The following is a 14,489-nucleotide window of genomic DNA, read 5'->3' as shown; positions in this document are numbered from 1 at the left end:
ACTTCACCTGTGGAGGAGCAGCCCACGGATGGAGTCCACCTGCAAATTAAACACGCTGCAGCCGCACGGGAAACAGCTGGCCCTGGTGAGCTTTCATTAAGGAGCTGGCTGCAGCAACCTGGGGTACCCCGGACTTGCTTGATTAAACAGGTACCTTTTCACCAGCGACCCTTTCACTGGGTTCTCCACCGACGTAGTAGATGATTTCTCGGAGATCATAGTGCTGAGTCTGTATTATTCAGATTTCACTGGTCTAAGTTGATGGTCTGAACATGACAGTCTTGAAACATGGGTTTCTGATTTTGTCAAAGGCATAAACGTGAAACTGTAAAGAATAAATCATTTAAGGGGAAAAAAGTATATTTTCCCAAGTTCCTACTACATTTCTTTTCTTTTTTTTTTTTTGAGACAGAGTCTCACTCTGTTTCCCAGGTTGGAGTGCAGTGGCGTGATCTCGGCTCACTGCAACCTCTGCCTCTTGGCTTTAAGTGATTCTCCTGCCTCAGCCTCCCAAGGAGCTGGGACTATAGGCACCTGCCACCACGCCCAGCTAATTTTTCTATCTTTGGTAGAAGTGGGGTTTTACCATGTTGGCCAAGCTGGTCTTGAACTACTGGCCTCAAATGACCCACCCACCTCAGCCTCCCAAAGTGCTGTGATTATAGGCGTGAGCCACCGTGCCCAGCCAAAACTGTTTCTTTTTATATATTCTCTGCAAAATCCCTGCAGCTTCTGCAGGCAGTGAGGGCGAGACAGTCCTGGGACGTCTGAGAGTGTGGCCCAGAATAACATGGGTCCTCGGACTGAGGCCCAAATCTTCAGGGCACTTGGCAAACACATAAACAACAAGTTACAGGGAGGACTGAAAGTGACAGGGACTCAGCCCCAGCTCAGAGAGAGAAAAAGTCGAAACCAAAGCGTGTGCGAAGGCCTGCAGGGCATCGCCTGCAACACTAGCCATTTCCACATGGCACCACCGTTTCAGTTCAAACGACGTTTAACTTTCTTCAAAAACTTTATGTGTGACCAATTTATTTATTTATTTTTGAGATGGCGTCTCACTCTGTGGCCAGGCTGGAGTGCACTGGCGCCATCTCGGCTCATTGCAACCTCTGGCTCCCTGGTTCAAGCGATTCTCCTGCCTCAGCCTTCTGAGTAGCTGGGATTACACCACGCCCAGCTAATTTCTGTATTTTTTAGTAGAGATGGGGTTTCACCATGTTGGCCAGGATGGTCTTGATCTCCTGACCTCGTGATCCGCCCACCTTGGCCTCCCAAAGTGCCAGGATTACAGGCGTGAGCCACGGTGCCCAGCTATGTGTGACCAATTTAAGACTATCCCCCAAATATTAGAGAGACACTAGTTGTGTAAGGCAGAAGAACGTCCCGCATCCCCACCCAGCCGAAGATGCACGCTTCCTCATCCCTGGATCGTGTGAACGTGACGATAATGTGCGAAGGGGGAGCTGAAGCTGCAGACGGAATTAAGGATGCTCATCTGCTGACCTAGAAATAAGACCCCTGGATTCCCCGGGGGGGGGGGTCCAAGGTCACCACAAGGGTCCTTCAAAGACAGCAGAGACGCAGAGGAGGTAAGAGGGAGATGGGGGATGCCACGTGGCTGGCTTTAAAGATGGAAGTGATGTCGGCCAAGGAATGCGGTGCCTCTAACTGCTGGCGAAGGAGGGGGATTCCCCCTTAGCGCCTCCAGGAGGATGCAGCCCAGCAAGACCCATTCTGGGCTCTGATCTCCAGACTCTACGAGGATTGATGTGTGTTGTTTTAACCCCCCAGGTTTATGGTAACTTAGAGCAGCCCCAGAAAATGCACGCACACTCATTCATGCTGCCATTCGTCTGCAGACACCAGGTTCCCTCTTTGCCTCAGTGCCCCTAATGTTACACTGTTCAGGTATTTCTCCCCTGCCACTCACACATTCAAATGGCCAAGCACCTGCTGCCGTGGGCCTCTTCTGACACCAGCTGGTGCATCGAGGGGAGTGCGCCCTCCCCGTAACAGCGGGGCTGAGTTTCCTCTGGGGCCAAGCTCCCTCCTGCTGCCTGGCTCTGAACACATCACGTCTGGTACATGGGAACCAAACACAGAGACTCGCAGACACCGGGTGGGTGTGTGTGAGAACACAGGTGGTCCTGGGGAAAGGCCACGTGGGCCATACTGGTGGGTGAAAGCAAACCACATCCATGCTGCCTAAGTGTGTCTTTAACATTTATTGACAGGGTTTCCCACAGGGTCTGCAGTCAAAGAATCGCTGAGCCATGTTTCCTCGAGACAGTGAGTGGCATGGGCGCCTTGCTGCTGCCCCGGTCCCAGAGCTTCTCCTGTAGGGGTGTCGGCTACAGGAACCTTATCCCAGCTCCAAATTGGACACCATCACATATCCTAAAAAAAAAAAAAAAGGGAGAGATCAGATGCGGTGGCCGCTCCGCCAGCCCTGCCATCTTCACGACTCAGTGAGCATGCGCCCCTCAGAAGGCACCACCTCCGCTTCCTCCTCCTCCTGCCGCCTTCCTGCCTGGCTGCCGGCCTCACCCTCACCGGCCCCGGCCGCTTCCTCCTTTGCTGGTTAAGAACCTTCACCAGCTGGCTAAGCCCTTGGAGAATGGAAAAGGAAAAGAAGGAGAGACCCAAATCCTCCTGCACTGCTCCCTCCTCACCTCCCTCACGCTCCCCTCTCCTGACGGGAGGACAGAGGGCCCATGAGAGGCGGAGCAGGGAGGGACGCAGCAGGAAAGACAAGTTGCGTAGAGTGAGAATGGGGGAGAGGCAGGTAGACAGAACTTAAGGTCTGCCCAGCCCCCAGAAGGTTCTGGGGCTTAGGAAGCCAGCAGTACCCAGAGCCCTACAGGGGTTTAGCCTGACCACCTCTTAGACCCGCTCCTGACCCCAGGAAGGAAGGACATAAAGGTCACATTGGTTGCCATATCTGTTACGAGCTGACCCTCTGCAGGTGTGACTCCGCACCATGGTAAGAACCTGCTGACAAACCACCAGGCCCATTTTCAGAGAGGAGCAAATAGGCTCGTCACACAGCTGAGAAGTGGCAGGGCAGGACTCCGGACCCAGCTCAGGGGCACCCACAGGCCTTGCTCTTTCCGACACCCTGCCTGCCTCAGCCTGGCTGAGGACGCACAGCTGGGGGGCAGCCTGTCACCCTGAGAGCACGCCCGCAGCAGCTCTGTCCGCCTGGAGCCTGTGCATGGGGCAAGGCCAATGTTACCCATTTGGGACAAGGTGGGCCTAACCTAGGGACCTCAACTTCCAGGGAAAATGATATTCAGAATCCCGCACAGCTGTAGCCAGGGCCAGAGAACACAGCCTTTTTGCAAGCTGTGGGCAATTTCTAGAAAAGACTGGCTAACAAGAATGGCTCCTTTATTCATGACGCCCGTGCCCTCGCCCAAGCTGAGGATTTGGAGCACATGAACACTGGCAGCGAGTTTTCCTTTTTCAACCTGACTCTGAGCAAGAAGACACAGTATCTGATCCATGAAGAGATTCAAGACAGATACTCATGAATGCTGTGCCCGCCTCCTGCAGGATGAAGGGTGCTTAATAACCAAACTCAGCAGTGCAGTCCTCTCACCAGAAGCCAGGCCTGCGGCCCCTTTGTGATTACAATAAGCCACACCCATGGCCTTAAAACACCAGAATCTACATCAAAACCTGGGCTGCATTTGTACCATTTAGTTGTGTTCAGATCTGTTTTTATACTGTACACTCTCGGCTCCTTCAAACTAGTCTATACCTACATTTGCTGCTGAGAAAAATGTCCGAACATAAGCTATGAGCTAAAAAGGAAGTCAAGCTCTTGGCACATGCAATTCAGAAGACAAGCAAGCATTCCAATAAAGGCCCGTTAACAAACAGGTTAAACAGCTTCACAAGCATCGGTTTATGCTCAGAGACCACATAAACATGTCACAGAACAAAATACCCACTGCGAACATGCAAAGCAGCGCTGCGAAGTTCCATGAGACCAGGGTAGGCCAGCCTTGCCATCCTCCAGAGACAGCCCCAAACATCCACCTTCTGCTGGGCGCCCTCTCCCTCCCCTATGGCCGCTGTCTTGGTGCAGGGCTCCCAGTCATCTCCCACCTTCTTCTCACCCAGAACTGCTGGTGCCAGCACGGGGTCTTGGAGTCTGATGTTCAAAGGTTTCTGAAGAACTTGGAATCTGAGGCTGGAAGCCAGGAAGCACCCAGCACGGGGTCTTTAGGAAGGTCATGCCAACAGCACCCTCAGCGCCTTGCACCCCATCTCCCACCACATGCCAGGAGCCTCTCCACCGGGCTGTCACTTCCAACACCAGGTGCTGCTCTAGTCATGGGGACCTTGGCAGTGAACAAGGCAGATGAAGTCCTGAGCTCAAAGACCCTGGCACGTACCCAAGGGGGTAAAGGCCAGCGGGGCTGGAAGGCAGAGGCGTGAGAGCTCAGGACCTGGGCCTCCCCACACCCCCTTCCGTTCCCATAGGACGCGGTTCTGCCCGGTGCCCGCCGACACTGCACACCCGCACAGCTTTGCTCCTGCCTTTGTTAGCCGGGAGCACTGTCCCTGTGTGTCTTCTGCAAGCACCTGGCTGTCTGTCCTCCAAGAAGATTCAGCTCAGGTACCTGCTCCAGGGGGCCCTCTCGGCGCCCTCCCCAACAACCGAGATGATCCACTTTCTTGTCTTCGCACAGCTAACTGTGAGCTGCTCTCCCAAGCGAGCCTGCCTGATTCAGCCCTGCATCTCCAGAGACTGAACGCCTAAGACACGAACTGACAAACGCTGTTAGATCCCAGACACAGCGGTGCCACAAATCACTTGTGGCATAACATTTAGGAAACATCTCAAAACTGTTTCCTTCTTTATGAATGTCTGAAGTCCTATTTACAGTGTGCTCGCCTCAGTTATGGGAGAAACCTGTGGATAATTTCTACACACACGATGCCCCACCTGCCAGCTACCTAATTTTAGAAATGAAGATTAAACCTGGCAACCTCACTCCAACTTTACGAGATTCCAATATTGATGACCGACTTCAAACGGGGCCTCACACCAAGCGGAAATGTCTTCCACACTCGGGGTGCCGGGCTGACCCGTTCGGAGCTCACTGTCCTTAAGAAACATCTGCTGAACAGCTGCCACCTGGCTTGGGGGCAGAGGCGCTTCCTTACAGCCCGGTCTTTACATGTCACGTGCTTAGTATGCTACTTCCTCCCAGAAAAAAACTGTGTTTTGAAATTAACCTCTGAAACGTATTTTTTAGATTTAACCTGAAGAGACAGAAGTAAAGCTGAAAGGTAAATGTAACCACTTTATATGAAAATTATTCCAGAAAGGGTCAATTCAGCAGAGCTCCTAAAAGCCGCGTTGACTTCTCAGGGCACACTGACCCCCAGTGGCTACAAAGAGCACTGCAATGGTGGTGACCGCAGCGCGCGCTGCTCAGACCCTCCCTGCCGAGGACGTGCACAGTGGCGGGTCCCAGAGCAGCAGGGTGTGTGTCAGAGAGCGGTATTGAAAGCTTCCCTGGCTCCAACGCCCTTGGAGCCCCGGGCCTGCAAAGTCAACCACTCAAAACCACCCACTGAAGCCAGGTGTTGGCGCAGCAGCATCACAGCGCCTCTGGGGCTACCTGCAAGGATGCAAATGAGCAAGCAGCAAGCCCAACATTCCGTGGGCGCAGGGAATACGGGCTTTGGCACAGGGAATACGGGCTTCGTAGAAAGAAACCTGCAAAACCAGCCTGGTCTGCTGAAGACGGTCACTGCCTGGAGTTATCTAATAATGCAGAGTCTTGCTCTAGAAAAAGGTGCCCGTTTTTTCACTTTATTATCTCCAAAATCAGAGCACCATCATCCCATCTACAGCTTGTCACAAACTGCCCGTCAGGTGGTGGCCGCACCGAGATGATGTGGATGGGGAGGGGCAACACCTCCCACAGGAACCTGTTCCCTTATGTGAGGGGCTGGCCACGCTGGGTGTATCAGCAGCAGAGCAGCCCAGGAAAAATAACCACTTCCCGACCACAGGCCAGGCGGTGCGCCAAGAGTTCTGCGTGCAGTAACTCACCGAGTTCTCCAAACTGCAACAGTCACCATCATTACTGTCCATCCTCTGGGCATGAAAATGGATACCCAGAGAGGTTTCGTGACTCACCCCGGGCCGCACAGCCACACAGAGTGGCCAAGCTGGGCCCCAAGCCAGGGTACCTGGGCTCCCAGGCACACACGCATGCAGCCTGTGTGACTACACCCTTTCCAGCTCGGGCTCTGTGTGGAGAACAGGTGAGGCGTGGAGGGGAGTGGGAGCTGGTGGTCGTGGGAGCAGCCACCGCCATCTCTGAAGGCACTGGAAGGCCCTGTCATCACTAGGGAACCGCAGCAGGCTGGCAGCCCCTGCCGTGTCCCCAGATGCAGAGCAGATGCTGAACAGCCTTCTGGTAAGAGCGTAAAGAGCAGATTCCACTAAAGCAATAACCGTAAAGGACCTGAATGACAGACGCAGACTGCACCTGAGAGGCGATGCTCAGAAACACTTGCGAATGCGGCTCCCCTTTACAAAGCACCACCCGCTAGGTGCTGGTGCGGAAGACAGGGCGAGTAAAAATGATACAGCATTTCCTTCAACTAGCACAAACTACAACCTATTTAAAACTGGGTTAAGGCTCCAACAGCACCACCATTTGGTGGCAACATAAAGGTAGACACAAAAATGAAGAGAAAAACGGAGGCTGGGGTGCTGTGAATGCATAAACAAAAATAAGAGGCAGTATGAACACTGTTGTAGACTGAACATTCAGGTTCCCCCAAGATTCATATGCTGAAGTCCTAACGCCGACAGGATGGTGTTCACACCTGGAGGCAGGCCTGCGGGAGGTGCTGAGGTGCAGACGAGGTAACGAAGATGGGGCCCTCGTGATGGAATTAGCGGCAGCATAAGAAGAGGCATCGGGGCACTGGCCTGCACTCTTCCTCCTCCAAGTGCGGACACAGTGGCAAGGCTGCCATCTGCGAGCCAGGAAGAAAGCCCACCAGCAACCAATCTGCCAGCACCCTGATCCTGGACTTCCAACCTCCAGAACTGGCAGAATATGAACATCTGTTGTTTAAGTCACCCGTAAATACTCCATGGTATTTTGTGATGGCAGCCTGAGCTGACTGCCATTCACTGTAATGAAAACACATCTGGATCTCCAAAAATGTACACAATGCAGCTGGGTGCGGTGGCTCATACCTGAGCTGTGGTAGCTAATCCCAGTACTTTGGGAGGCCAATGTGGGCAGATGGCTTGAGCCCAGGAATTCAAGACCAGCCTGGGTGGGCAATGTGGTAAAACCCTGTCTCTACAATAAATACAAAAATTAGCCTGGCGTGTAGTCCCAGCTACTTGGGAGGCTTAGGCAGGAGGATCACTCGAGCCCAGGAGGTCAAGGCTGCAGTGAGCCATGATCAGCCCACTGCACTCCAGCCTGGGTGACAGAGAAAAACCCAGTCTCATAAAAAAAAAAAAAAAAAAAAAAAAAAACATGCCAGGCACGGTGCCTCACGCCTGTAATCCCAGCACTTTGGGAGGCCGAGGCGGGCAGATCACGAGGTCAGAAGTTTGACACCACGCTGACCAACATGGTGAAACTCCGTCTCTACCAAAAATACAAAAAATGAGCCGGGCGTGGTGGCGCATGCCTGTAATCTCCACTACTCAGGAGGCTGAGGCAGGAGAATAACTTGAACCTGGGAGGCAGAGGTTGCAGTGAGCCAAGATCGTGCCATTGCACTCTAGCCTGGGCGACAGAACGAGAGTCCGTCTCAAAAAAAAAATTTTTTACACAATGCATATAAGAAATAGAATTTGTTTCTATAACTGTTTAAATAGCCCTATACCATATTCACCCACGGAACATTTAGTGAATCTTTCCTCAATAAAATAAGGGGTGGAGAAAAGCCAAGAAGGTGGGTTCCTCCGCTGCAGAGAGAGGGGTTCTCAAGATTGACTGACTCCTCTGCGGTCAGGAACAAAGCTTCACTCACCCTAACTTTCCGAGAGTCCCTGGCCTGCCAAGTCAACCATTCAGAACACTGCCTTCTGTTTTCAGCACACAGGAACCGTGTCACCCGCCAATCCCTCCAGCCGGACCCTCGCAGGGGCTCCCGCTCCCCAGGGAACAAGCAGCTCAAAGCGCCTGAGGGGCGGGAGGGAGCGCTTCACACTTGCTCCTCCGAACTGGATGAAGAAAAACCCAATGGGGGAAAATACATGTGTTTTCATTATTTTTCTATTTAATTTCTCTTAAAATCTTGAAGCTTAAAAGTCACTGATGAAATTAACCATGTCCAAAACAAAATAAAATTACTGGAGAGTGGGATGTGACTGTGGAAAATAATTCCCAACACGTACCTGTCGCCCGTCTGTACTCCCATGGGGATGCAGTAATTAAGTTCCAACCGAGCGATGTTGCCAAGCCTGAGGACGATCCCGGCCCCGTACGACCAGCGGATGCACTCAGCCAGCTTACGAATGTGGGCTTTGGGGCCCTCCCCTGACAAGAGAAAGACATGTGAGCAACAGTGCATGCCCGTCCTTCCAAGCTCTCCCAGCTCTCCCAGACAAGCCCTGGCGACCCACTGCTGGGCCCTGCCATTGTTTTTAAAACCAGGCCTACAGATTAAGCAGGATGCATGAAGTGAGATTAGGACCCAAGGCAAGAGAGGACTTGGAACCATACTTACTCACAGCCAGAACAAGTCACGCCCTCTCAATTCTTTGGGCCTGGCATATTCTGCTGCCTCTGCTTAGAATGACTCTTCCCCATCCCCTGACCACCTGGGAAGCCCCACTCTGAGTCTCAGCTTGGAGACTTCCATGCCTCTAGGAAGCTTTCCAGGCACCCCTAGCACCCAGGCATCTGCTGGGAGTCTCTTCTGGACCTGAGCTGCCTGAGGAAGGTACCCAATCCTACTCAGCTCTGTGGCCATCATGACTTGTGTATTAAATAGACAGATTTTTTTTTCGTAAGGGCATTAGATGATTATTTTTCTTGTATGCTTCATTTGCTCAACCAACCACTTAATGCTGGGCACTATATTAGGTGTTATAAGAATTTGTTTCAAGTATGGCACAGTCTCTAGCCTTAATGACTATGTAATCTAAAAAGACAGACATGGCCTGGTGCGGTGGCTCACGCCTGTAATCCCAACACTTTGGGAATCCAAGGCGGGGTGGATCACGAGGTCAAGAGATCGAGACCATCCTGGCCAACATGGTGAAACCTCATCTCTACTAAAAATACAAAAAATTAGCCGGACATGGTGGCATGTGCCTGTAGTCCCAGCTACTCGGGAGGCTGAGCCAAGAGAATCACTTGAACCCAGAAGGTAGAGGTTGCAGTGAGCCGAGATTGTGCCACTGCACTCCAGCCTGGCCACAGAGCAAGACTTCGCCTCAAAAAAAAAAAAAAAAAAAAAAAAGACAGACACCTCTTTGTATACTGTGCCTTTAAACATGAAAACAACTATACTACAATGGTTCTTGAATAGCCCAAGTTTTACCATAGTTGAGGTTGCAGAGGTTTCCTGCGTTGAGAAAGAAGTGTGTTCGGAAAAGTTCTCCAAAACCACCCTGGCCTGGCCGGAAAGGTAATGGGGTATAGAGGTGCAGGCCGCCAGCCCAATACGCTTCTCCACCTAGGTAGTCTCCTAAGCAAGGGAGGGGTGCAGAACAAAAGCAAGGTCCGACAAGGTTAAAATCGCGTTAACTTTCCACAATTTACAGAAGCAAGATTTCTGTCCTGTACACAACGCCACACAGTGCTTGAGTTTGCAAGCAGCTGTTCTTCTCATTCCTGATACTGATGGCCTCATTTTAAATAATCTTTCTTTTTCTCCTGGTTTGTTTCGGACCTTGATTTAACTGAGGAGGCAAACAAAGCCAATGTTGTTGAGAACGGAATGCGTTCTGTCATTCATCGTATCTGTGAAATGCTTTGAAGAAGTGAGTTTCATGACAATGACTTTATCCACAAATGTAGATGACTAAATCACTTCCACCTGCAAATGAAATGCATTATTTTGCCAAATTTTCGAGACCGCAATATAGAGACAAAATGCAGAAAGTGTCTCTGCAGTGTGTGGAGACAGCTGCACACAATTAATCAAAAGGCAGAGACTGCCTGCCGCCCACGGCACAGCGAGACCGGCTCCAGCTCAGTGTCTCTAGAGAAGAGATGATTCTCAACGGTTCATGACCACTTGGATTTGCGTTACTTTTGCCAAAATTTAAGCCTATCCACTGACAGCATGTATTTGCATATTTCTAAACATGCTCCTGTCCATTCCATTTTAAACTATAAAGCAACAGAAAACCTCCAACACGAAGGTTTATACTTTGTTACAAAATACTATTTATAAAAGTGTCTTAGTCTCCTTTAATACAAAATGACAGACCATGAAATGGGAAAATACTGAGGTCTTCAAGATTAACTTCAAGGAATGAACTGTTGATTCATTTAAAGACTTCAGTTCCTCACAATCCAGAGGAAGAAGGAAAAAAAAGATGCCAACATCTCCTTAATCCCTTTCAAGACTAGAGCTCTGAAGGGAACAGAGAATGAACAAATTACAGGAGAACAACCTTGTTTCATTGTTTCCCAGAAACCGCTCCTCCTCTTTTCTCAAATAACTGATTTTATTCCAATCATAAAAGTTAAATATACTCATTGTAGAACATCTGATCAACATAAAGAGAAAAAAATGAAAATATTTTAATTTCTACCATTCAGAGATAAACAGCTAACATCCTAACGTCCTTTCTTCCAGTGAAATGTATTACATTTCATTATAATGTAAATGTAAAATCAAATAAGCCAGCCAATAAAATGTGGCTCATTTTATACATATATATACACGCACAGTTTCCAGTCCTACTTTTTTTTTAGTTTTAATATATTGTAAACAATATATTGTAAACACTTCTCCTAAAGCTTTCTCTTCCTTGAAAATAGGATCTTTATGCCTGAATAACAACATAGGTCAACCAATATTTAATGATCTATTTCTTTTCTATTGTCATACTGGTTGCTAACTCCTTTATCATGGACGTTAACCTATGACGAGTTTCCTGGCACACACATGTATTTTGTTAAGCTTTTATTGTGTATACATATAGCAAAGTATACACATCCTAATTGTACAGCTCAATGAATTTCTGTATGTGAGACACACCTGCCCAGCGAGCACCAGGACCAAGAAACCAAGCACACCCCACACACAGGCCTTGTCTTCCCTGCTGACCACCACCTGCCACCTGCGCCACGTGCAGCCACTGCCCCATCCTCTCACAGCCAAGGCCACCTCACTTGCCTCCAAGCTTCATACACAGGATCTTCCAGGAGGCATTCCTCTGGGTCCAGCTTTCCCCCCAACATGTTTCTGAGATTTACTCATTCCATCATTCAGTCGGTGGCTGTAACTTGTTCTTCCTCATTACAGCGGAAGATACCACGAACTATCTGACTGTTTCCTACTGTGGATGGGCATTTGGGTTTCCAGTTTCCAGCTGGGGCTACCATGAATAGTATCATTAACAATTCTTGCACATACATATTTTAGGGCTCTTGATACATCAAACTGCTCAGAAAAAAATTATAGCAATTTACATCCTTGCCCACAGAGTGTGGCCAACCGCACGGAGGTGGTGAGTGGAACACCAGCGTGCTTTACTTCTCAGGTAGGTAAAGGCTCAGCTCTCATAGACTCGGCATATCACACTTGCTTATAATAAACAAATGAAATAAAACCATCAAAAACTTCTGTTCCTTTTCTTAAAAATCACACTGTAATGAAGCACTCTAAATACAAGTGGAAAGAAATAATCTATACTTTGGACAAAAATGTATGCTGAGTGCAGTCGTTGCATATAATGACATAAAAATGGAAGCAACAAAGGTGTTGAAAATTTTAACAAATCACGGGCACGGTGGTTCAGGTTTATAATCCCAGCACTCTGGGAGGCCAAGGCAGGCGGATCACCTGAGGTCAGGAGTTCAATACCAGCCTGGCCAACATGGTGAAACTCCGTCTCTATTAAAAAATACAAAAATTAGCCAGGCGTGGTGGCTGGCTGGGAGGTTGGGAGGTTGAGATGGGGGAATCGCTTGAACCTGGGAGGTGGAGGATGCAGTCAGCTGAGATTGCGCCACTGCATTCCAGCCTGGGCGACACAGCGAGACTCCGTCTCAAAAAAAAAATTTAAGAAAATCAGGGGAGAATGTTTAAGAGTGGAATGGTGTTTTAAAGTTTCCATAGCATGTGGAGATACCTCGACAGATGTTGCATGTCAGAGACAGTTCCAGGGGTATAAATGAGACAGCCTTCCCAGAAAGCACAATAAAGCCCTAAAAACACTAAAAATCCTTGGATCTGGCAACTTCACATCTAGAATTTCATATTAATGTAAAACTTGGCCAGGTATAGTGGCTCACGCCTGTAATCCCAGCACTTTGGGAGGCCAAGGTGGGCAAATCATGAGGTCAGGAGTTCGAGACCAGCCTGGCCAATATGAAGAAACCCCATCTCTAGTAAAAATACAAAAATTAGCCGGGTGTGGTGGTGGGCACCTGTAATCCCAGCTACTCAGGAGGCTGAAGCAGGAGAATTGCTTGAACCTGGGAGGTGGAGGTTGCAGTGAGCCGAGATTGCACCACTGTACTCTAGCCTGGGCAACAGAGCAAGACTCCATCTCAGAAAAACAAATAAATAAACTAAAAAATAAATAAAGTAAAACTTATAGATGAGTTCCAAGATTCAGTTAGAAGGTGAATACATTGTTTTATAATCATAAAGAAAAAAATGCTGGACGCGGTGGCTCACGCCTGTAATCTCAGCACTTTGGGAGGCCGAGGCGGGCGCATCACGAGGTCAGGAGATCGAGACCATCCTGGCTATGGTGAAACCCCATCTCTACTAAAAAAATACAAAAAAATTAGCCGGGCTTGGTGGCGGGCGCCTGTAGTCCCAGCTCCTTGGGAGGCTGAGGCAGGAGAATGGCATGAACCTGGGAGGCAGAGCTTGCAGTGAGCCTAGATCACGCCACTGAACTCCAGGCTGGGCGACAAAGTGAGACTCCGTCTCAAAAAAAAAAGAAAAAAACACACAAACTCAATGTCCAAAGCTTGGGATTTGGTCTTTAAAAAGATAATAGTGTGTCATAAGACAAAACACGCAGCCATTAAGATGAAAAACTTTCTCTCTCTCATTGCTCACTGGGGAAATGCAAAAGGGCGCAGCCGCTCTGGAAGCTCGCCTGGCAGCTCCTTATGAAGGGGAGGCATGCTCTTAATGTGTGACTGAACAACTGTACTCCCTGACATTTACCCAGCTGACGTGACAACTTATGTCCGGAGAAGCTGCCCACAACAACCTGCACACACATGTTTATTGAAGCTTTACTCATCACTGCCAAACACTAGAAGCAACCAAGCTGTCCTTTGGCAGCTGAATGGATAAACCAATTGTGGTACCTCCAGATAAAGGAATATTATTCAGCAATAAGAAGAAACAGGCTATCGGGTCCCAGAAAGACATGGAGGGACCTTAAGTGCATATTACTACGGAAAAGAAGACAACTTGAAAAAGGCTACAAACTGTATGATCCCAACTCCCAAACTGTCTGCAAAGGGCAAAGCTCCATTGATAGTTCAAAAACCTGTCGGTTCCAGTGGTCTGGTGGGAGGGATGAAGGCAGTCCAGGATTTTTAGGGCAGTGAAGCCACTTTGTGTGATCCTGGAATGGGGAACGCAGGACATCATGCATTTGTCAAAGCCCACAGAAGGTATAACACTAAGAGTGAACCCTCATGTAAGCCACGGCCTTGAGTTAAGAAGGTATTGTATGGCTTCGCCAATCCTAACCAATAAGGTATCATACTGCTTTGCCAATCCTAACCAATGAAGCATCCTAACACTAATCAGAAATGAAGCTATGCGGGTTATACAGGAACACTGTACTTTTTGCCCAACTTTTCTGTAAACCTAAAACTGCTCTAAGAAATTAAGCCTATTAACTAAAATGTAATTGTTGTATGTCAATAATATAAAATATGTAGCTGTTATAAATGGCATTCACTCTCATAAAAATATACTACTATATTGTTATGAGAGGTGGTGAGAGAAATGGGTTTAAAAATAACACGTAGGGGCCAGGCGCAGTGGCTCACACCTGTAATCCCAGCACTTTGGGAAGCCAAGGCAGGCAGATCACGAGGTCAGGAGTTCAAGACCAGTCTGGCCAACAGAGTGAAACCCCATCTCTACTAAAAATACACAAAAAGTTAGCTGGGTGTGGTGGTGGGCACCTGTAATCCCTGCTATTTAGGGGGCTGAGGCAGGAGAATCGCATGAACCTGGGAGGCAGAGGTTGCAGTAAGCCGAGATCCTGCCACTGCACTCCAGCCTGGGCGACACAGCGAGACTCCATCTCAAAATAA

The 14,489-nt window shown here is 49.1% G+C and overlaps 1 protein-coding gene across 1 annotated transcript in view; it reads right to left on the bottom strand.

The window, feature by feature from the left end:
• Positions 1–2,211: 2,211 nt before the first annotated feature.
• The window catches only part of SAMM50 (SAMM50 sorting and assembly machinery component), a 43,528-nt gene continuing 31,250 nt past the window's right edge, over positions 2,212–14,489 (bottom strand). Inside the window, exons 13-15 of the mRNA XM_026447971.1 lie at positions 9,556–9,702; positions 8,405–8,546; positions 2,212–2,400 (exon numbers count right to left, since the gene is read on the bottom strand). Coding sequence (XP_026303756.1) covers positions 2,355–2,400; positions 8,405–8,546; positions 9,556–9,702 — 335 coding nt within the window. The 3' untranslated portion in view covers positions 2,212–2,354. The remainder of the gene's footprint in view (positions 2,401–8,404; positions 8,547–9,555; positions 9,703–14,489) is intronic.

The sequence above is a fragment of the Piliocolobus tephrosceles genome, chromosome 19 (genome assembly GCF_002776525.5).
Source record: "Piliocolobus tephrosceles isolate RC106 chromosome 19, ASM277652v3, whole genome shotgun sequence".
NCBI classification, from domain to species: Eukaryota; Metazoa; Chordata; class Mammalia; order Primates; family Cercopithecidae; genus Piliocolobus; species Piliocolobus tephrosceles.
The sequence above is the reverse complement of the archived record's forward strand: the minus strand, read 5'-3'. Positions and strand labels throughout refer to the sequence as shown.